The 24,606-nt window shown below is 35.4% G+C and overlaps 1 protein-coding gene across 1 annotated transcript in view; it reads left to right on the top strand.

The window, feature by feature from the left end:
* LRBA (LPS responsive beige-like anchor protein) overlaps positions 1-24,606 on the top strand; it is a 1,065,192-nt gene that overhangs the window by 643,824 nt on the left and 396,762 nt on the right. The window contains 1 exon segment of the mRNA XM_042782393.1: positions 24,114-24,238. Within this exon segment, the coding sequence (XP_042638327.1) occupies positions 24,114-24,238 (125 nt within the window).

Genomic DNA, 24,606 nt, shown 5'->3' with positions numbered 1-24,606 from the left:
AATTAAAACAAGTCCACGAGAGCCAAAATATGATCTTGAATATATCTTTCTGGAATTTAGAGACCCTCTGAAGAATAGATTTGATGCACTGAATGCCAGTGACTGAAAACTGGAAAAATTGTGGGATGACATCAAGAACATCATCCATGAAGAAAGCAAGAGGTCAGTAAACAGATGAGAAAAGAAGAGAAGACATAAATGGGTGACAAAAGACACTCTGAAACTTGACCTTGAGCAGAGAGTAGCTAAAGCAAATGGAAGAAATGACAAGATAAAAGAGGTGAACAGAAGATTTCAAAGAGCAGCTCAAGCAGACAAAGCCGATTACTGTAATGAAATGTGCAAAGACTTGGAGTTAGAAAACCAAAAGAGAAGACCATGCTCGGCATTTCTCAAGCTGAAAGGGCTGAAGAAAAAATTGAAGCCTCAAGTTGCAATATTGAAAGATTCTAAGAGAAAATATTGAATGATACAGGAAACATCAAAAGAAGATGGAAGGAATACACAGAGTCGCTGTGCCAAAAAGAACTTGTAGATCTTTATCCACTTCAGGAGGTGACATATGATCAAGAACCAGTGCTGTTGAAGGAGGAAGTTGAAGTTGCACTGAAAGAACTGGTGAAGAACAAGGCTCCAGGAATTGACAGAATACCTGTTGAGATATTTCAACAAATGGATGCCACATTGGAGGCACTTACTTGGGTATGCCAAGAGATTTGGAAGACAGCTTCTTGGCCAACTGACTGAAAGAGATCCATATTTGTACCCATTCCAAAGAAAGGTGATCCCACAGAACGTGGAAATTATCGAACAATATCATTAATAACACACGCAAGTAAGATTTTACTGAAGATAATTCAAAAACAGTTGCAGCAGTATATTGACAGAGAACTTTCCAGAGGTGCAAGCTGGATTCAGAAGAGGATGTGCAACAAGGGATATCATAGCTGCTGTCAGATGGATCTTTGCTCAAGGCAAAGAATACCAGAAAGATGTTTACTTGTGTTTTATTGACTATGCAAAGGCATTTGATTGTGTGGATCATAACAAATTTGTGGATAGCATTGAGAAGAATGGGAATTGCTGAACACTTGATTGTACTCATGAGGAACCAGTACATTGACCAGTAGGCTGTCATTCGAACAGAACAAGGGAACACTGTATGGTTTAAAATCAAGAAGGGAGTGCATCAGGGTTATATCCTTTCCCCATACTTATTCAATCTATATGCTGAGCAAATAATCCGAGAAGCTGGACTGCATAAAGAAAAACATAGCAGCAAGATTGGAGGAAGAATCATTAACAACCTGTGATATGCTGATGATACAACTTTGCTTGCTGAAAGTGAGGATGACTTGAGGCACTTACTGATGAAGATTGAAGAGTGCAGTATGGGTTACATCTCTATTATAAAGAAAACAAAAATCTTCACAACTGGAGCTATAAGCTGCATCATGATAAATGGATAAAAGATTGATTTTGTCAAGAAATTCACATCGCTTGGTACTACAGTTGACGCCAATGGACGCAGCAGTCAGGACATTAGACAGTCTATAGCACTGGACAGGTTGGCTGCAAAGGACCTCTTTCAAGTTCTGAGAAGCAAAGATGTCGCCTTGAGGACTAAGGTGTGCCTGACAAAAGCCATGACATTTTTAATCGCCTAATATGCATGTGAGCTGGACAGTGAATAAGGAAGACCGAAGAAGAGTTGATGCTTTTGAGTTGTGGTGCTGGTGAAGAATGCTGAAGGTACCATGGAGTGCTGTAAGAACTAACAGATGTGTCCTGGAGGGAGTGCAGCCAAAATGCTCCTTGGAAACAAGAATGGCCAGACTTCATCTCACCTACTTTGGTCATGTTGTCAGAAGAGACCATGCCCTGGAGAAATATGTCATGCTTGGTAAGGTGGGGGTCCGACAAAAGAGGAGAAGGCCTTCATGGGCGTGGATTGACACAGTGGCTGCGATTATGGCTTAGGTATAGCAAGGATCGTGGAGCTGGCGTGTGATTGGGTGGTGTTTCGTTCTGCTGTGTATGGGGTTGCTATGAGTCGGAAATGACTTGAAGGCACCTAAGAACAACATTTACATTCCTGTAAGGTAAATGAAGTTTTTACTCCTACTTTAAAGATGAGAAGGTGTTAGAGAACTCTGTATCTTTCTAAAGATTATTTGATTAGTCAGTAGTTGAGCCTGAATAACAATTATGTTAGGATTCTCTGTTATATTAGGAAGTTTTTTCCATAGTATTTGTATTGCAAGAAACTTAGAGCTTTACTAAATTTTTATGGACAGTGCTTACCAGTTTTCCTATGAGAAAAGCTGAAAAAATATTTTTTTTTTCACATTTGTAGTATGTCATACAGTCTTAGAATGGTAACAGGTAGAAGGAAAGAATCCATCCTAATGTTTTTGGTTTTCATCTATGGGAATTTATCTATGCCCTTTTACGTTGACCAAAAGGTACAATATTTCCGTAAGTCTTAAGAGTGATCACAACTGTAGAAATAGATGTATTTTCTTTCTTTCTCTCCTCCTTTGTCCCATCAGAAATATGCAATAGTAAGGAAGTAAAAGATTTATTCCTTACACTTCCTTGCCATTAGTAGTATTCTTTGAAGTTTGTGAGATTTTGTATATACACACAGACAGATGTTTGTTGTATACTAAGGGTGGAATATATATATTTTTAAAATAGAACAATGAATATCTTAGGAGCCTTCTAGATTGAATTTTGCCCCTTTATCTTATAAAATAAGAGACTGAAGCCAAAATAAGTTTAATGAGTTTGCTCAGGATTCAGCAGCTAATTGTGAAACCAGAACTAGAATCTAGATATCCTTTTTCTTCATCTGATGCTGTTGTTTATGTGCCATTTCACTTCAATGGAAATATTACAGAGTGGCATAATTAAGATCTTATTATTTTCTGACTATATGGAAATACAATCTAGAATATACATTTTTTTTTTTGGAATAAGTTAAAAATTACTTCAACTACAGTTTCTCTGACTAGAACTTGGAAAAGTTCAAAACATAGTTTTAAGGGTAGAGATCAGGTATAAAAAGAGCATTTGAATCACCAAAAAAACAATGTCTTTCAGAGCAGATGTTTAGAGACCACTTATGGCAGTAATTTCCATTTTCATGCAATGTTTTTTCAATCACTTTTACTGAGAGTTGCTATTCTTGACAAATGGATGGACTGTCACCCTTTGAATACTTTATTCTATTCTATTCTTCCCCAAAATTGGGGAAGAATTTGAAGGGGAAGGAGCTAAAACACAAGAGATTGCTTTTGGTCACTTTTACCTAATGACAAAATAAAACTAGATTCTTTCCAACAAAAAAGCAAAGCAAATATGTATTTTCTTAACCATTCCATGTTACTTTACTTTATTTAATTCCTTTTTAATTTTTGGATACATCAGTTAATTCCTAAATGTCTATTCTTAATCTAGACATTGAAAAATAGACGTTAGTATATTTTAGCAAATTGCCTTTCAGATAATAAGTATACAATAACTTCTTTTGTGTGTTAAATTTCATTAAATTAGGAATTGTGTGCATCAGTAGTAGAGCACAGATAATCTAGTTTTTGTCGTATTGGCTGTAAAATTGAAACTATTTTTATCCCATTTTTCCACCTTGATTTTAAGAAGAAAATAATTTTAGCCTTTAATATGTTAACTTCATTTTAAACCTGGAAATCAATGAGTATAACAAAGAAATTCCATGCTTATCACTTCATTTGACTTATTAAGCATCTTCTAGATGTGAGGTATTTTACTTGATGGAGGCTAGAGAGTCATACAAAGGGGAAAAAAAAGGCTTATCCTCAGTCTTACAGTTTATTGTTATTATAGTTGTACAAATAGTTAATTATAACCTACTGATATTATCTTAACAATGGAAATCCTAGAATTATGTATGAATCTGTATCGTAATAACAAAATAGACATAAAAAGTGTTGAAAACTATAGAATATGAAATATATACCAACCCAAACATATAAATATGCCTTTTCATACCTATACACCTAAGCATAAAAATATCTTATAGTTAGTATTTAGGAATAAGTATTTATTTTAAACCCTCATTGTAAGATTCTTCAGACAAGCTGCATTTCTTCTAAGTAATTTGGTGTTAAACAGGTGTTAAGCTTTTCTATACTTGGTAAAGGTCTATTTCATTCCCCCTGAGAATGATTCAAATCTTCATGGAGAGAAAAAAAGCCACATCAGCTTCCAATTGTCAAAATTCAGGTCTTAAAAACTCAAGTCTTTTTCCCAGTGGGTTTCCAGATTGAAGAACATATGGACTCTATCTTCTGAGTAAAATACTTTCATTTTCCTTTTGAATTACTTTTAAAACTTCACCCAGATATGAGAGGTGTAAAATGAAACCATAAGGTATTTAGACAACATCTAGCTCTGTGATTTTTTTTTTTCTTTTTCAAGTTGGATTGATAATAATCTTACAAAAATTAGAAAGAATACATTCTCTATGAAAATGTAATACATTTTCTTCAGACATAGTTGGATATATTTTTCCAGGAGTTGAATATTTAGGGATTATCTTTGGTATTAATATTGCTCTAATATGATTATTTTATTGATTTTAGTGAATTTCAGGTATTTTACTGTCTTTAGATTTAAATAGTTGCTACTTTGGGAGATGTATTTGTAATAATTTATTACATGATAGAGGTAAATATGTCATGATCAAAGAAGATAGACTAGGAGGCTGCTCTTCCTATTTGGAGTAAGAGTAATAAGCTGAGTAAGACATAATAAAAGAGCTGTTAGTCGGCATAGCTTACTGCTGTTTGAGGGGGTTAAGACTGAAAAAGTAGTCTGTTGCTGAGAAGATACAAATAATTTATTTTATATGAATTATTTTCAAATTTAGGAGTTTATAACTTTTTTTGAATGTATTTTTGTTGTTGTTTTTTAATCACTTTCCTAAAAGTTGGGAGTTGAAAGCAAGGAAGTCTAACTGACATAACTTAATTTTCCTATTTCCTCATGAAACAAAGTTGAGAGAAACACATGAACTGTTTTGAACTTTTCTACATTTCATTTGTATTTTTTATAGTTTGCCTAATCTTCATTTACTAAAATATGTTTTTTTTTGTGACAAGATCTTTTTGGAGAAGATGGTCATTCAAAGAGACAAGGATATAAGTGACAAAAGAGCAAGATCTTTGTGTTTTTTTTTTTTTTTTCCCTCAAGTCTATGTCCCTATTGTTGCTGTTGTTAGTAGTCTTCAAGTTGATTGCTATTGTGTGGAGTAGAACTTCTCCTTAGGGATTTTAGAGACTGTGACCTTTTAGTAGCAGATTTCCAGGGCTGTTTTCCAAAATGCCTCTGGGTGGATTTGAACTGACAAGATTTTCAGCTAGTAGTCCTCCACTTAACCATTTTCATCACCCAGGGACCCCCCTCTATATCCTTAGCCTAGCATACAACTGAAGGAATGAAGCAGAATAGTGAAAAATAACTCTTAAATAATTTGTGGAAACTGATTATATGGATACAAAGGCAAGAGTAAAAACTGTCAATGTAGAGTCCTCCAACAGTGCATTTTAATGTGATAGCATTTTAATATAATCATGAACACATTTTAATGACTATAGAAAAGAAAGTATATAATAAATAAAATGGATGTGTAGCCAGTGTATCATAAAGATTGATATCTTGGCATTAGTGAGCTGAAATGGACTGGTTTTGGCCATTTTGAATCAGACAACCATATGATCTACTATGCTGGGAATGAAAGTTTGGAGAAGAATGGCGTGGCATTCATCATCACAAAGGATGTTTCAAGATCTATCCTGAAGTACAGTGTTGTCAGTGATAGGATAATATCCATACACCTGTAAGGAAGAACCGTTAATATGACTACTATTCAAATTTATGCCCCAGCCACCAAAGCAAAGATGAGAAAATTGAAGAATTTTATCAACTTCTGCAATCTGAAATTGACTGAACATGCAATCAGAATGTGTTAATTATCACTGGTGACTAGAATGCGAGAGTTGGAAACAAAGAAGAATCACCAGTAGTTGGAAAATTTGGCCTTGGTGACAGAAATAATGCTGGAACTCTCATGGTAGAATTTTGCAAGACTAACGAATTATTCATTGCACACGTTTTTTCAACAACACAAATGGTGGCTGTACACGTGGACTTCACCAGGTGGAACACACAGGAATCAGTTCGACTATATCTGTGGCAAGAGGCAAAGAAAAAGCGCAATATCTTTAGCCAAAACCAGGCCAGGAGCTGATTGTGGAACAGACCATCAACTGCTCATATGATGTTGAAGTTAAAGACAATTAAAACAAGTCCATGGAGCCAAAATATGATCCTGAATATATCCCTCCTGAATTTAGAGATCATCTAAAGAATAGATTTGATGCATTGAACACCAACGACCGAAAACCAGAAGAATTGTGGGATGACATCAAGAACGTTATCCATGAAGAAAGCAGGAGGTCACTAAACAGACAAGAAGAGAAGACCAAAATGGATGACAGAAGAGACTCTGAAACTTGCCCTTGAGCGGAGAGTAGTTAAAAAGCTAATGGACGAAATGACAAGATAAAAGAGTTGAACGGGAGATTTCAAAGAGCAGCTTGAGCAGACAAAACCAATTACTATAATGAAATGTGCAAAGAACTGGAGTTTGAAAATCAAAAGAGAAGAACATGCTCAGCATTTATAAAGCTGAAAGAATTGAAGAAAAAATTTTAGCCTCAAGTTGTAATATTGAGAGATTCTATGGGCAAAATATTGAATGATGCAGGAAACATCATGAGAAGATGGCAGGAATACACAGAGTCACTGTACCAAAAAGAACTGATCGATCTTCATCCATTTCAGGAAGTGGCATATGATCTAGAACCAATGGTACTGAAGGAGGAAGTCAAAGCTGCAATGAAGGAACTGGCAAAGAACAAGGCTCCGGGAATTGACAGAATACTGATTGAGATATTTCAACAAACAGATGCCCCATTGGAGGCACTCAGTTGGTTATGCCAAGAGATTTGGAAGACAGCTACCTGGCCAACTGACTGGAAGAGATCCATATTTGTACCCATTCCAAAGAAAGGTGATCCCACAGAATGTGGAAATTATAGAACAATATCATTAATATTGCACGCAAGTAAAATCTTACTGAAGATAATTCAAAAATGGTTGCAACAATATATTGACAGAACTTTAAGAGGTGCAAGCTGGATTCAGAAGAGGACATGGAACAAGGGATATCATAGCTATTGTCAGATGGATCTTGGCTCAAGGCAAAGAATACCAGAAAGATGTTTACTTGTGTTTTATTGACTATGCAAAGGCATTTGATCGTGTGGCTCATGACAAATTATGGATAACATTGAGAAGAATGGGAATTCCCGAATACTTGATTGTAGTCACGAGGAACCTATACCTTGACCAGGAGGCTGTTGTTCAAACAGAACAAGGGGAAACTACATGGTTTAAAATCAAGAAGGGAGTATGTCAGGGTTGTATCCTTTCCCCACACTTATTCAATCTATATACTGAGCAAATAATCGAGAAGCTGGACTATATGAAGAAAAATGTGGCATCAGGATTGGAGGAAGAGTCATTAATAACCTGAGATACGCAGGTGATACAACTTTGCTTGCTGAAAGTGAGGATGACTTGAGGCACTTACTGATGAAAGTTAAAGAATACAGGATATAAAGAATGTGGATTATGTCTCAATATAAAGAAAACAAAAATCACACCACTCGACCAATGAGCAACATCACAATAAATGGAGAGAAGATTGAGGTCGTCAAAGAATTCACATTGCTTGGTTCTACAATCGATGCCAATGGAAGCAGCAGTCAGGACATTAGACGATGTGTTGTTGTTGTTGTTGTTATGTGCCGTCGAGTCGGGCCCCGACTCATAGCGACCCCTCCTTGGGTTTCCGAGGCAGTATCACTACGGAAGTAGGATTGCCCAACCTTCCTTCCGAGGAGTGTAGACGATGTGTAGCATTGGGAAAGTCAACCGCGAAGGAACTGTTTCAAGTGCTGAGGAGCAAGGATGTCTCTTTGAGGACTAAGGCACGCCTGACACAAGCCATGATATTTCCAATCGCCTCATATGCATGTGAAAGCTGGACAATGAATAAGGAAGACCGAAGAAGAGTTGATGCTTTTGAGTTGTAGTGCTGGCGGAGAATGCTGAAAGTACCATGGACTGCTGAAAGAACTAACAGATCTGTCCTGGAGGAAGTGCAGCCGAAATGCTCCTTGGAAGTGAGAATGGCCAGACTTCATCTCACCTATTTTCATCATGTTGTCAGAAGGGACCATTCCTTGGAGAAGGATGTCATGCTTGGTAGGGTGGAGAGTCGACAAAAAAGGGGTAGGCCTTCCACGAGATGGATTGACATAGTGGCAGCGATGATGGACTCAAATATAGCAGGGATCATGGAGCTGGCACGGGATCAGGCAGTGTTTCGTTCTGCTGTACATGGGGTTGCTATGAATCAGAAACGACTCAACGGCACCTAAGAACAACAGCAACCAGTATGGCTTCTATGTACTCTAATTAGAATGTATAAAAGATTTGACACAGACATTGTTTGAATTAGTAGTGCTGTTACTCATTTTGAGTACTCAGATTTCTCCTTTTCGTCCATTTATAGCCTTTCTCCTTAGTCTGTATTATACTGTATTTATAGAGTACTCACTCTTTTATTATTGAAACTTATTTTGTGAAATTGTTCTTTAATTATTCAAATTAATATAGACAACAATACTGCTTGTTAGAGCTGTTTTCTCTCTCATTGATTTTTTTTTTTTTTAAAGAAACCATTTATTCTTAATCTTTTAGTCCCTATTCAAAATTGAGTATTTGTGCCTTAGTCTCACTGCTCAGTCACTGTGTCTGCCTGTCTTTTATATGGTAGTGACTTATGTGTTGATATGATGCTATGACCTGTGCCACAAGTGTTTGAAATACCAGATGATCCAGGGTGGACAGGTTTAAGTGGAGCTTCCAGGGTAAGGAAGACCTGACGATCTATAACAATAATAAAGATGTCACAGAACTGAGTAACTTTTTGTTCTGTTAAATATAAGTTTACCATGAGTTGGAGCTAGCTCGAATACAACTAACAACAACACATCATCAGTATTCAAAGTGAAAGCTCTAGTTAACTCGCTTGCCAACACAGTGCAGTAAAATTTTTCCTCTGTAGATTGATAGACTGAACATTAATGAACTTTTATATAGCTTTTGTGATTTGGACTTTCTGTTTTCAGATTAAACTTATATCTAGGATATTTTACTGATGTATTAAGGTCTGGTAGACTCTCTCTGTATTGTAAAATTTTGTCTCATGCACATGGTGTTATTTAGTGGGATTATTTACCTTTATGTTATTTCCAAATGTTTATAATGTACAAGGTCTAGTATAAACTGTACATGACTTCTGTGCTACACTTGAAGATTTGTCTCTTCTTGCTGACTCCAGTTTTTCTTCTCTCATTCTCTCTTGAACTCACATCACTCAGGCTTTGTTTCCACCATTCTATTGAAATTGTTATGATCAATGTCACCAGTGGCATCCATAGTGCTAAATAAACCAAAAAACCACACTCACTGCTGTCAAGTTGATTCGACTCATAGCGACCCCTCCTTGGGTTTATGAGGCAGTATCTCTACTGAAGTAGATTGCCCAACCTTCCTTCCGAGGAGTGGCTGGTGGGTTTGAATCACCAGCCTTCTGGTTAGCAGTCAGATGCCTTAGGCACTATGCTACCGGTGCTCCCATAGTGGTAAATAAAATGTCAGTTTCTAGTCTCCATCTTACTTATTGCTATCTTTGGATATGACTGGTTATGCTTTTGCCTTGAAATAATTTCTCATTGGTTTATGTGTCACATACTCTTCCAGTTTTCTTCCTGCCACTGGCCACTCTTCAATATTCTTTGCTAGTTCTTCCTCCTTTTTTTCAACCCCTTTTATATTGGAATGACTTAGGTTTTAGTCCATAGATTTAACCTTTTCCTTCTCTTCTCTGGCTCTACTCATGTCCTTGAACACCTCAACCAGTCCATATTTGTATTATTAAACACTATATAGAGTCACTATAAGTTGGAATCAATTTGACAGTAACAAGTTTTATCCATTGATGATTTCCAAATGATTTATCCTGTTAGGCCCTTATCTTTGTACTCTGCTCTTATATATTAAATTGTCTATTCAACATCATTGCTTGGCTATCTGCATGAGTTAGGGCAACACAGCTGCTTTCCCAGATGAACTCCCAAATCTTAGTGTCTTACCACAATAGAAATTTTTTTCTTTTTTATGAAAGTATAAAACATATGTTTGGATAGATGATTTCTTCCATCTTGTACTTTTACAGTCTTTACTCCTTGGCTTCCGTAATTGCTGTGTTTATTTCATCAAGCTAGTGAAAGGGAGAAGAACATGGCCATTTATGTGTGGCGAATTTTTATGGGTCAGGCTTGCAGTTGCTTGTGTCCCATCATCTCACCTACTTTTGAATAGAATTCAGTTATATGGCTAAATGTAGTTAGAAAAGAGATTGTGAAGTATGGGACAGTGTGTGCCTAGGAAAAAGAGGAAAATGTGTGGTGAATAGTTAATCCTGTTCTGCCACAGATTTCAAATAGGCATCTCAAGCATAACATGTTTAAACTCAAGTTTCTGACCTTGTATATCAAAGTCTATTCCTGTTATATTATCTTCCACCTTATGTATTGTCATTTATAGTCTTGTAATTTCATAGGCCAAAATCCTTGTGACATCATTGTCTCCTCTCCTTTCAAACCCAATATTTATCAGCATGTTCTTTTTTCTTTACCATTAATCAAAAGGAGGTTCTTTTTTTCTTTAAATTTTTATTTTATTTTATTTTGGTAAATATATATGTAACAAAGCATTTACTATTTCAGCATTATTTTACATGTACAATTCAGTGACATTAATTATGTTCATCATGCTGTTTAACCATTACTACTATACCTTTCTAAATTTCTCCATCACTCTTAACAGAAGGCCCATTGTTTCCTAAGCAATGAGTTCCTCATACTCCCTCCCTCCTACCCACTTCTGATAACCACTAATGAACTTTGGTTTTTATATAATTGTATTTTAGATATTTCATATAAATGGGATTATACAATATTTGTCCTTTTATGACCAACTTCTTTCACTGAGCATAATGTTGTCAGGGTTCATCCATGTTCTGGCATGTATCAGGACTTCATTTCCCTTTGTGAATGAGTAATATTCCATTTTATGCATGTACCACATGTTGTTTATTATTCATCTCTGTTGATGGATATTTAGGTTGTTTCTGCCTTTTTGCTGTGGTGAATAGTACTGCTTTGAACATTGCTATACAATTACATGTTGTGTTCTTGATTTCAATCAGCATGTTCCTTTTATTCAACCTTCAGTTGATGATATTTCACCACTTACACTGCTACCTCCTGGTCCAAGCCATCATCATTGCTCTCCTGAATTATTGCAAAAGTGTACAAAATGAATCTCCTGCTTCCACCATCACTCTCTCACTCACAGATAGACTCTTGCAGCAGCCAGAGTGATCATGTTAAAACATAAGTCACACCATATCACTTCTCTTCTCCAAATCCTCCAGTATATTCTTATACCACAGAGAATGACCTTATTCTTACCATAACCTATGAGGTCTCACATGATTTGGCCTTTTTAGTAACTGTCTGATTTCTACTTACTTGATTACTCTTTACTCAGCCAAAATGACCTCCTTGTTATTCCATGATCTCACCAACTGTGTTCCTGCCCCAGCTTCTTTGGAATTACTCTTTGGAATTACTTCCTGCTTGAAATTTTCTTCCCCAAGATAGCCACATAATTGTTGCTTTTACTTACTTCAAGTCTTTGCTCAAGTGTTGCCTTCTTTGAGAATCTTTCCCTAATTATCCTGTTTAAGATATCAACATATCCTCTGTTCTCTCCCTGGCATTTTCTATTCTTTTCTGTTTTACTTTTCTTTGTCACATTGATCATCTTCTGTAGTAAATATGGCTAGTTCACTACCATAGATTCATGCTCACTTTCCATAGAGTAAAGTTGTTACTAGGAAATGGTTACTATCTAGGGATTACATTTCCCATATGGAGTCGTGTGACCAAATAAGACCAATAGAATGGGAATTGAGGACATGCCTGTCATTTGTGGGCTGAGGTGATATAGCAGGTACTGACTGGATCTTTTCTTGGTTCTTTTCTGCTTTCTATTCTCATCTTCAGATTTTTATCTCTTTACTTTAGCTCGAGGCCTATTCTACTCCATACAACATTTAATTAGCTTTGTACGTCATGTGCTTTGGGGCCTGTTTTATTACGAGTAATCTGTTTTCTATCCTTGAACGTTTCTTTCATGTCCTTCATCATTTATGTTTATTGTCTACCTTGTATCACTGAGAACTTTAGGCATATTTTAATAATATATTAATAGGATAAATTAGAAAAATAGACATTTGAAAATTATTGGTGAAGACCCTCATTATATCTTGCTTAGATTTTTTTCAGTAACCTCTTTACTTCTATCTTCATTTGAATATTTCTGCCTTTTAACCTTAGCTGTTGTATTTTTTCCCAGAACTACTGCTCTGCAGACAGAATTATTGCTTAAAACTGTTTGGTATCTCCCCATTGCTACAGAATAAAACTCAGTCTCTTTACATGACATGCACAGTTCTCCTTGATTTGATCTCTGCATATTTCTTTTTTTTTTTCTTTTTAATTTTTTAATTGTGATTTGAATGAAATTTTATAAAGCAAATTTGTTTTCCATTGAAAAATTCATATATATATATTTTGTTTTCCTGCATATTTCTGTAGCTTTTTCTGTTGGCACTTCTTCCCTTATACTCCAAACATTTGGAAACATTTTAATTTAGTCTATACCCAGTTCTTAACTTCTGGGGGTTACTAATGCTATTCCCAATAAGTATTTGTTGATTAAATAAGTAAGTGAACAAATAAATGACATATAAGTTCATTAGTTTTTCCATCCCTGGTCTTTCATGGTATGGCCCCAGTGTATACTTTGTATTTCATTTCCTACTGGAACCAGCCATATAAGACCACTTTCCATTTTCTGATTTTACTTTTGCTTAGGCTCTCTAGAATGCCATCTTCTTTGTGCATCAAGTGAAACTTGACTCCCTGTTTCAGGAACTTTCTCAAAAATTTTTTTGGTTCTGGAAGGCTTTTATAACCTCTTTAAAACAGATGTAATTGCTCCTTCCTTTGAATTTCTAGAGCTCTGGGTTTTTACTCTTGTTATGGTAGTATGGATCTTATGCCTCCTTTGATCTTAATTCTCTGTTTGCTTATTTTATCCCACTTACTAGATTGCAGGTGCTTTGAGATTAGAGACTGTTTTCCACATACGAGTATCTTCAACCAGTGCTTTCCAAATAATGGTAGACACTGAGAAAATATTTTTAAATAAATGTGATTAAACCAAAGCAGAACTGGTCTCAGAATCGGGGGGGGGGGGGAGTGAAACATAGCAAAGAAAGAAAGGAGAATAAATCACTTCAGAATGTGAATAATTGCTTCAAAATTGAAAGTACTAGAAAGTTTCTAGGAGATGACAGCAACTATTGAAGGAATTGGCTTCCAACTGTCTTAAAAACCTGGAAATGTAACATAATAAGCTCATTCTCCCCTGTGGATAAGGAACACATACCTTTTCCTAGTGCTTTAATTTATCTAGGTCACAAAGTACAGTATGTATTTTTTTTTAATTTTACACTAGTTGAAATCTGTTGTTCTCACTAGTATTTTCCTAAGAGGCATACAAATTTGGATTAAAGGTGGGAAGTGTTGGATTTGCTATTACATTTAAGCCTTTAGACTATTTACTTAGAGCTAAAAAATGTCATGCCATGAAGACTTGTATTTCTTTGATTTTCCTTCTTTCACTGTTTCAACCTATCTTTAGAACAAAAATAACAAAAAAAAAAATGTGATGTAAGGCCTGAGTTTAAGAGAAATGGAGGTTTTACGTGCCAAAATAACCATTCGTGTGTATGAGATTGTTTCATGTATATTCTTTTAAACGAGGTGGTAGTGTTGTTAGGTGCCATTGAGTCGGACCCGACTCATAGCAACCCCTCCTTGGGTTTCTGAGGCGGTATCACTACGGAAGTAGATTGCCCAACTTGCCTTCCGAGGAGTGGCTGGTGGGTTTGAACTGCCAGCCTTCTGGTTAGCCTTAGGCACTACGCTTTTGGAGCAAGTGATGGCGAGCTTCGAGAAATATTCAGTGAACATTAATGGCATCCTCGCTACTCAGTTACAGATGCTGATTTTCACTACACAATACTTCATTATTTACCTTGGTTTTAATTATCCATTAAAAAGCAACAGACCTTTCTAACTCTCTCTCCCTCATAATAGCCTTATTGTTTTTATTTTGGGAATGATAATGTTGGAAAAATTCCTACTTTTATAATTGTTCTTCATTGGAATGTTGACTAATGGTGTCTGGTATAATGCATAAAATTGTGGTTTATTTATTTATTTATTTTGGTCTCATTAAAGTCTGTCACTTTATCAGAGAGATGCTTAAACTCATAACAGTACAATAAACTGTCATAATGAGCATATTAATGAGCCTATTAAGAAAATCTTAGCCAAAGTAGGATGGAAGGATTTTGGTAATGAAAAGTCCTATATGGTACGTCTAGCTCTGTTTAATAGTGGAATCATTTGCTTTCTTTGACTCAATTCTTCATCTGTTATTTGGGGTTTATAATTCCTATTTTGTTAGGGTTGTTTTAAGGATTAAATGAGATCAACATAAAATACTTAGTAGAACAAGCTGATACATTATGGGCAACTGGTAAATTCTAGTTCTCATCCCCTGTCAAGTGACGGAATATATTATACTTTTTAAAAGTAGAGTGAAGCCCTGTCTTCCTGGGGCTTCAGATCATACTCTGCATGCACGGTGTCTGGCCCTGTAATAATTTACCAGAAGCCTTTGCTCCCTATCCCCATCTCCTGGCTGATAAACCTTTAACTAAAAGATTGAAGACAGTCATTTAATACAGGAAAAGTTTACATTCTTTCATTTTAGGCATAGTTTAGTACAAGTAGAAAACTCGTAACAGACATTCAGTAAAAGGATAATATATATTGATTTAGCAATTGGTAATGCTAAGGACCCATATTTGGAGTTGACCGCACTGAAGTAAAAAATAAGTATCTTAGAAAAGTATTTTGAAGATCAAGTGCAACTGTTACCAGTATACGTTGCTTGAGAAGCAGGGTAAATTTAGTTTCCTAAGAAATCAGTTTTCAATAAAGCCTAAATTTAATTATTTATTTAAAAGGGTCCCAGAAAGATCATGGATCTTACCTGTCCCAGACATTCTCACCAGCCTCCTCACTTTTAACCCTCCTTTTGACCTGTTTCTCGGTTGTTGGGTATGACTAGAGTTGGGGGGAAATCACAGAGTTGTGCAGATTACTCTCATTCTAGGTTAATTATTCCCAAGTTTAGTGGACATTCATAGCTATTTGTTGTTGTTGTTGTTATGCGCCGTCAAGTTAGACCCAACTCATAGCGACCCCTCTTTAGGTTTCCAAGGCAGTATCATTATGGAAGTAGATTGCCCCATCTTCCTTCCGAGGAGTGGCTGGTGGGTCTGAACCACCAGCCTTCTGGTTAGCAGTCAAGTGCCTTAGGCACTATGCTACCATAGCTATTTAGTAATCCTTAAAATGTTCCTTAGTAAACCTTCTATCATATTCCCCAAATAAACTCTTTTAAATTTTAATCCTTTATTCTGTTCCTGAGTCATTATTTCTTCTTTATCAGATATGTGTCTTGAATATCCTCTAGGTTCCATCACCACTGCCTTAGTCCAAGCCTTTTTTAAATATTGCTGACATGTAAAATACAAGGCCAATCATACCAATCCTCTCTTACCAAAGCTTGGTTGGCTTTCTGTTGACTATATGATATAAAAGTAACTACTTAACTATGCAAGGCTTTTTGATACCTGGGTCTAAACCTGTGTTTCTGCCCTAGCTTCTGCCACTCTGAGGCTGTCTTGCTGAGATCATTCTTACCTGAAAGTCTTTCTGTTTGTGGCTCTATGCCTTTGTCCATGTTACTTCTTCTGCTTGTAATGCCTTTTGCATTTTGCCCAGCAAACTCCTGTGTATCATGTAAGTTTCTGGTTAAAACTCCTTTCTTTGTTTTTCAATCAGTTTTTAGATTATGTGCCTGTTTGTTCAAGTTACTGTGTTGGGCCAGTCAATTTAGACAGACACAAACTCTTGTCTTCCCAGAACTTACAAAACAGATCCTCATTGAAATGTTAATGAAATCCTTAATATCTCTAGGCAGAGTACTTTAGTCATATCTATATTAGTATCCATATTTATATATCTGTAGCATAGTGGCTAAGACACTTGCCTGCTAACCAGACGGCTGGCGGTTCAAACCCACCAGCCACTCCTCGGAAGGAAGGTTGGGCAATCCTACTTCCGTAGTGATACTGCCTCGGAAACCCAAGGAGGGGTCGCTATGAGTCGGGGCCGACTCGACGGCACATAACAACAACAACAACATCTATGTCTGTCTGCCTGCTTTCCTTGATACCTATCCACCCACCCATCCATCTGTCCGTCCATCCATCCATCCATCCATCTATCTAATAGTACCCAAGAAGTAATGCCAGGTAGTGAAAAGCTCATGGACTTTGAAGTCAGTAACCTTTCATTATTCACTACTATGGTTAATTTACTCATTCTTAAAATGAGAATAACCGTATTTAATTATGGTAGAATTGTTTTGCAGCTTGGTGATAATGTATATAGAAGGTCACACTATCTGGCATGTAGTAGCCTAATTAGGTATTTTAAAGGTATATTATTTTTGATATTTAATAAGTTCATTATCTCACTGTACCATAAAAAAATCTCTAGGCCTGAGGCCATTATAATTTATTTTTAGGTACCAAGCTCTGATACATAGTTGATATTCTACAAACATTTAGTGAATTTTTTTTTTATTAAATTTTTTTTTGGGGGAAAATCTTGTCAGATTTGTTTAGATAGTATGGATACTAAAGTGAGTTTTAGCGCTTTAGTATACAATAACATCATTTAATTTTTTCCCCCAGTTTTCTTTTTTTAGAGTTTCAACTTGGTAGTATGATTAACACTAGATTTTCATTTTCTCAAAATTTTACTTATTCCCTGGTAAAAATGCTAGGTGTTAAATAGAAACTTCAAGCAGCAAGGAAAAGCATAGGCTCATTTCTTGAATAGTTAATTTGTTTACAAAATTATACTTTTTATAAAATGTTCTAAATAATAAACTGAATCAACTGAATATCTTTATCTAAATGACTCTGAAAAGCAGACAGAAATACACTGAATAGTACAAAAATTTGTAATTATATAAAATATAATTTTATATAATTATATAAAATATATGATCGCCTGGTGTCTCACTATAATATAAAATACCCAAATCAAGCTTCAATAAAGAATTCTGAATTAGATAATATTTTGTCTGCTGTAATCCACACAATTTAACTTTTTTTTCTCCTTTTCATTAAGACAGCATGAAGCATAGATCTGTACTTGATTTATAGTTGGTATTTGGTAAACAGAGGTTTCAGTTAATATTCTTTCTATCTGCATGAAGGCACGATAGATTTCAGTTTGTGAGATAAAGTATTCTCTTATATTATATGATACCCTATAGTATCTGAGTGTTATTTCACTAAGATTTATGCAGAAAGTGAAACCCTTCTAGAACTTAAGCACTTTTATCTTCTAGCTGACAGTGCACTGAAAATGTTTACTGCTTTTTAGGGCTTACCATTTATTTAAGTCGTAGCTAATGTCTGGCATAAATTTTTAATATAAAAATATGGAAATAGAAGCTAGCTAGATATAGTAGTTAGAAAAATACATTACATAAAAATTTAAGAACAAAATGTGAAGTACAAAAATTTTCTAGGATTTTAAACTTTTCTATAGCCAAGAGAATTTATTACTGACTTCTGTTAAGGTCATCAAGATTTATCAGGTATTGTCACAGGAAAGTGTGTAAGATGGAAAATGGGAAATTTTTCTAATGTGATTGCCTTGTTGTGACAGTTTTTCTTTTTATGCTAGCATTCTTTTACTGATGTAGAACCTACCTACATTAGAGTGACATTAAAACCAGCAAGACAGCAGACATCCATGTGTCTGACTAATTTGATACTAGGTGTCAACATATTTTAGGTTATGGAATAATTGGATAAGTTACATAGCTACCACTGATTTCAGTAATAAATATTCTTCCAGAAACTATTCTGTTTTAATAAAACAATATTCAGAAAATAATCTACCTCAGTATGAACCTAATAACTTCAGTGAAATAAATGTTAATGCTTCTTTTTTTCACTTGGTCATTTCCTTCTGTACTTTGTGTTTTGCCTGCTTTTTGGCAGCCTTACTTATTCCTGGTCTGACAACAACAACTGGACATACTGTGTGGCTGCTACTAAATTTTCTGAAGGGCCTTGTCCTGTTCTCTACTCAGAAGTTTACATTTAACTTTGGGATAAAAAGAATGGAGCCTGAGCATTGTATGGGATGAAAAAAGGGTGTTCCCATAGCATTAGGGCTGCGGTATAAGCAATGTAGGAGCATTCCACAACTGCAGGGAGTGCCATTTCTACAGATTTTGATGTGAATGGTGTTTGCTGGATTTGTGCTGTTTAACAGAGCCCTAAGGATTCCTGGTGGCACAACAGTTAAGTTGTTAGCTACTAACTGAAAGAGTGACAATTTGAATCCACTGAGAGACTGTGCGAGGAAGACCTGGCAATCTGCATCTGTAAAGAGAATAGCTAAGAAAAAACCCTGTGAGGTAGTTCTCGTAGGTCACATAGAGTTGCTATGAGTTGGAATGGACTTGAGAGCACCCACCAACCAAAACCACCACCACAATAGAGCCCTGCTCTATCACACACACTCTCCTGAATTCTTTTCACATATTTCTTCTCTATGAGATCAGGAAAAATATCTTAATAGTTCTTATATTCCTAACAGCTGGCACAAAGTAAACAGTCAATAATTGTTATTAGAAAATATTTTAGGATTCTGTGTTTCAACCATATCTGTGTTAATTGGCTAATTGGCTTGTCATTTTTTCTGAGGAACCTAAAGTTATAAAAACTCTTATAATTTATATAGAAAATAATAATCACATGATTGTAGTTGACCCATTCAACTTTTGGGGGGAAATATGGATCATACCTTAGTTACTAGTTTTCTATTTTAATACTTCTACCACTTCCAAATGATCTGTGTAGGTACATCCTTATTCAATGGCTTTCACTAATTAAATTACTAACCACAGTGGGCCTACGGAAGAGAATATATAGTCTATCTGTTGATGCTTGAATCCTATTACTGAGGTTTCAGAAATCTATTCTTGAAGAACAGAAAATATATATTCTCTATATTTAAACAGTATTGTATTATATTCTTTATTATAGATTGTAGTCATCTTAAAGGTGTATTTAAACACATAAAAAGCTTTTTTTTAGGAAAAAAAAGTTGAAATATAATCAGATGACTTATGCTTAATGCTTATACTTAACAAAAGATCTGGTAGGCCCACACAATAACTTTTAACATCAGATTTTGAAATTGCACAAAATAATTAAAAAAAAAAAAAAAAAGTCAAGTTATTGGAAAATTTAACTCCACTGTCATCTACAGTTTTTCAAAGGCATCTGGCTCCCTGTGTAGTGATATATATTTCTAAGGTCTCAGACTAAGTGATTTCCCATCTTATCCATATTTATATTTGTTTCTGAATACTTAAAGGTTTTTCACCTTTTCTAGCTATATAGTGATAATAATTACCAAAATGTAGAAATAACCTAATTAGTTAATTAATAGCCATATTGGAAGATTTGGATCAACTTTGTGAGATTTGACAATTTCTAATTTTCTTACCCCAAGAGGTTCTCTGTGGGAGGAAGGGGACAGGAATCAAAAAAAGAGTGAAATCTTTAAATGGATGATGAAAATTTACAGTAAGCCGATGACCAAAATCTATACCTGCCCCTATAAAGTAGTGTTTAAAAATAACAAAGTATGCCTCATTTTTTTGGTGGTAGTGCTGTACTGGAAATACAAGTTGTTTGGTTCTCTAGTACCACTGTAACAGAAAATACCACAAATGTATGGCTTTAACAAACAGGGATCTATTCTTTTACAGTTTAGGAGGCTAGAAGTCTTGAGTTCAGAGTGCCAGCTCTAGGGGCTGGTGAAGGCCATTTGACTTTGGGCTTCAGCTCTGCCTCTGACTCCTGGCCCCATGGAAGCTGGAGGTGCCTCTTAACTCAGGCAGCTGCTGACTGCTGAGGCTGACAAACCCAAGGTCAACAAGTAGAGTGGCACAGCCCCCAAATTACTGAGCAACACAGCAGGTCACTGGTTCAAGTCCAGGAATAGTCTCAAAATTGGCAGACAACATGGCAGGCCACTGAGATGACTTGGCCAAATGCAGAATCCAGATGTGCCGAAAAGCTCAAGACCTTCCTCAAAGCTGCTGCTTATACAATAGAAGCAGATCACATCCCTTTAGCAGCTACTCAGCTGCACATAGTAGATTCAACCATGGAGTTCATTACCAGTGTCATCAGGGGAATAACTACATCCAGTTACCTAAGCATTCAAAACCAGGACCAGGCAAATTGACACATAACCTTAACTACCACAGACGGGAATGAGGTTAAGGGGACAGAACATTAGCTTCTTGGGTCTGGGTCTGTTATATATGTAAATGACTTTAAACCTGTTTCATGTGACTTTTTCTTCAAAGAATATGCATTAATCTCATGACCAGAAATTGGGTGGTAAATACTGTTTTTTTCAAATGGGAGCAATAGTTCCTCAATTATTAGTAATCTCCTTGAAGGCTTTGTAGAAGCCCCAGTGATGGAGTGGTTAAACATTCATTTGGCTGCTAACCAAATGGTCATCTGTTCAAACCCACCAGCTCCTCTATGGGAAAAAGCTGTGGCAGTCTGTTTCCGTAAAGGTTTACAGCCTTGGGAACCTTATGAGCTGTTCTGCTCTGTACTCCAGGGTTGCTGTGAGTCAGAATCAACTTGATGGCAGTGAGTTTGGGTTTGATGAGGGTTTTGTGTGTAAATTACTAATTTAGATAGAGACTAAAAAAAAAAGGCGCTGAAATTGTTGGTCTCTCTAGGTGATTATTATAATCGAGTCTAGAGCTGTAATATGAAATAAGTTGAGTTTTACTTTTTCTTCAGCTTATATTACATCATTTTATAATAGGAGATAGACTACCTATGTTGATAAGATAATCTGTCTCTACATGGGATAGCTTAAGAATATTGTAAAAATTAACATACTGAGATATGAAATTCTTTGGACTGTGTCCTACGTAATTTTTTCTTTTTAGTAGAATATATGTAGTAGAAGACAGAAATATACAGTTAGGGTAAGTGAAAATTTATCTTAAAATATTTTCTACCATGGGAACAAATTCTCAGTTCCTCATGAATTCAACTGAATGTCACCATTTTGACTTTTTTTTAGTGTCAAAGACTGTGACAATATATATTGTAGTTTTATGTCTTCCTAATTTTAGTTATTACTCTTACAGATACTGTTTTTTAGTTACTTGATAATTTGTGAATGATTATATAATTCTTGGGGGTTTTTTTATGAGAAAAATAATTGGGCACATGCTTTAATAGCCATTGGACTTGACTTCATTATTGTGCTTATAGTAGAATCTGTTGTTTACCTAATTTAATAATAATTTTATCATAGCAGCTTAACATTTTTTATAATTTTAATTGTTATCAAGAAGAATGGCATCATTTAATTTGGCTCAAAATGCAGAAGGATGGATGAATGACAAATTAATAATTTACTACCTTTGCATAATACTAAAGCATAGAATATTAGAAGGATTGATGGCAGAAAAGGTTAACAAATTTTAGCAGCTTTCATTAGCTTTACATCGTCATATGTTTGTGGTGCTGACTGAAATAGGCTTTGTAGGAGATCTCAGTCTAGGGAACTAATTACTTGTGCCGATTGCCGCACTGATGAATAGACCCTCATTGTATCATTCCCCTGAAGATGAGGAGCAGCCTGTGATTCACGACTGCATCCTGGCTGATATTTGATAATAATTTTAACAGATAAATGTAGGTAGGCAGAATGATGAAGTGCCTATCCAAGCTCCACGACTATCAAAGCCATACACATAGCCATCTGTGTACCGCCTTTTTCCCTCTCAAACAATCACCTAAGGAGAATTTTATGTTATGTATTGAGCTCAAACTACGGTTGTCTTTTGCTTGCATGTTTGTACTGTGGGTATTTTTGATTATTTTTAAATGGTACCTTAGTATTGCTGCTTATTTAAAATTTAGACAGCAAAATAATGAAAAGTAGAAGAGAAGATCCTTTGCATTTTTCTTTTGTGAGGACTGCAGTTCTTAGACTATTTTGTTTTGCATTTCGATTATATTATATCTCCTCCTTCTCATGCATGATCAACATCAACAAAGGAAATATTTGATCTTCTTATTTTCTCTCTACCATTCTCAGAAAAGAGCATTTGGTCTCTATTGCTTTTTGAATAATATGTTTGCTACCTATGCTTTTATTAACTTGAGACATTTTTTTTTTTAATTAATAAAAGTGTTTATTTACAAATCTATTTGAATCTGTAAAGATGTCATCTTTAAAACGTCAAAATTAGGGTAGCTTTTGCTTGTATATTTTGAGACTGTCAATTGGTCAAAATTACTAATTTGTCAGAGCTGACAAGTACACAGTTTTATTAGCTCATGAAATAGAAGATTTTGTTTGTATTAGTCATCCCTGTAAAAGTTTTAGTTATAAATAAAATGTTTATTTCGTTATTGCAACATACAGGTTTTCATGCTGTAAATATTTGGTGAATAAAAATATTCTGCAGGTTTTTTTTTTTTTTTTTTTACAATAACTGAAAAAATCTTTATACTAGTATTTTCCCTATCAAATATTTTCAGCATGCTTGATCATGATTAGCTAACGGGAGAGGAAGTTGACATTTATATATTGCCACATAAAAGATCTACATAATTGGGGAAAATATAGAAGAACTTAAATTGAGTGAACCCTTTTTTTAAAAATACATTTCCAAAAGTATGCTTTCGATATAGCAATTATTGCACATCATATAGCATGTAGTTTTTAATTAAATATAAAAACAGACTACATAAAACAGAAATCCAATCTGATTTGCTTGAAAATAGATTGCTATTTCACTCTACAGGAATGGTTTATTTAAAAACAGTAAATGGAGAAGAAATGCATTTTCTTGTGTTGTTCTAAGCCTCAGGGGCTAAATGTAATGAATATTTTAAGAGATTATTTTAATTAAATTCCTACACATCTAAACAGAGTAATATTTTATTATCACATACATAACCATGTAACTGAGATATTCATTAAAGTTAACACTTTCTGGACCAAGAATTCATGGTATGATTTACTGACCTTGTGCAAAAAGGCACAAATTAGGAAGAAAAATGAAGGGGGACAGACTTTGATTAATATAGGTAATGCTATACCATATTTATAATAGCCTTTTCCCTATTCTGGTTTATAAATGCAGCCACAGAGAAAGGTGCCCTGCTGAGGCTGAAATGAGGCTGAAATCAGAGCACATGCCACTAGAGTGTGGGGAAACTGATCACACTGTCAGCAATTCATTTCAAAATGATGTATTTAGTGCTCATTTCACCTTCCAAGAAAAAGGGAAAGGAGTTCCTTAGACTAGAAGGTGATATTGTTATTTTCAAGGACATACCTAAGTTAAAGATTGCAAAAATGGGGAGTGTGAGGTGGAGGGAGAATTAAGAGGAAGGGGAGGGGGAAAAAAGGCAGAGCAAACAAGGAGAGCTTTATGCAGAAAATCAGTGCTACCACGCTGTTTTATAATTGCTAACATATGTGGCTTCTCTGTTTCATTGTAGTCGTCCTCGTGAGTTCTGGCGCCTTGACTACTGGGAAGATGACTTGCGGCGCCGGCGACGATTTGTGCGTAACCCTCTAGGATCGACACATCCTGAAGCGACACTAAAAACAGCCGTGGAACATGGTCAGTGTATAAACCACTCCTTGCCAATAGCAGCAGGTACAGTACTTGGTAATGAAGAGCATGACTTCATTATTACAAGACACTGTAAAATGATCCAGTACCATGTTTTATAGTTATTCTGCCCAGAAAGAGGAGTTAAGTTTTTTTATAGTTTGTGTAGGGGCCTATAAACTTACAATGTCAAGTGTATGTATTTATTTATTATGGTACACATATACAACTTACTTAACATAGACCCTTTGTTTCAGAGTTGAGGAAAAAGTATTTCTCCTTTTAAGTGACACATTCAGCCTTGGGAAAATGATTCTAGGAGGACTGCCTTAATAAATCCATGAATGTCAGAAGGACAACATTTACACATCAAATAG

Source organism: Orycteropus afer, unplaced genomic scaffold (genome assembly GCF_000298275.1).
Source record: "Orycteropus afer afer isolate SDZICR_OR568_19922 unplaced genomic scaffold, OryAfe1.0 scaffold00297, whole genome shotgun sequence".
NCBI classification, from domain to species: Eukaryota; Metazoa; Chordata; class Mammalia; order Tubulidentata; family Orycteropodidae; genus Orycteropus; species Orycteropus afer.
This window is presented reverse-complemented; position numbering and strand designations above follow the sequence as displayed.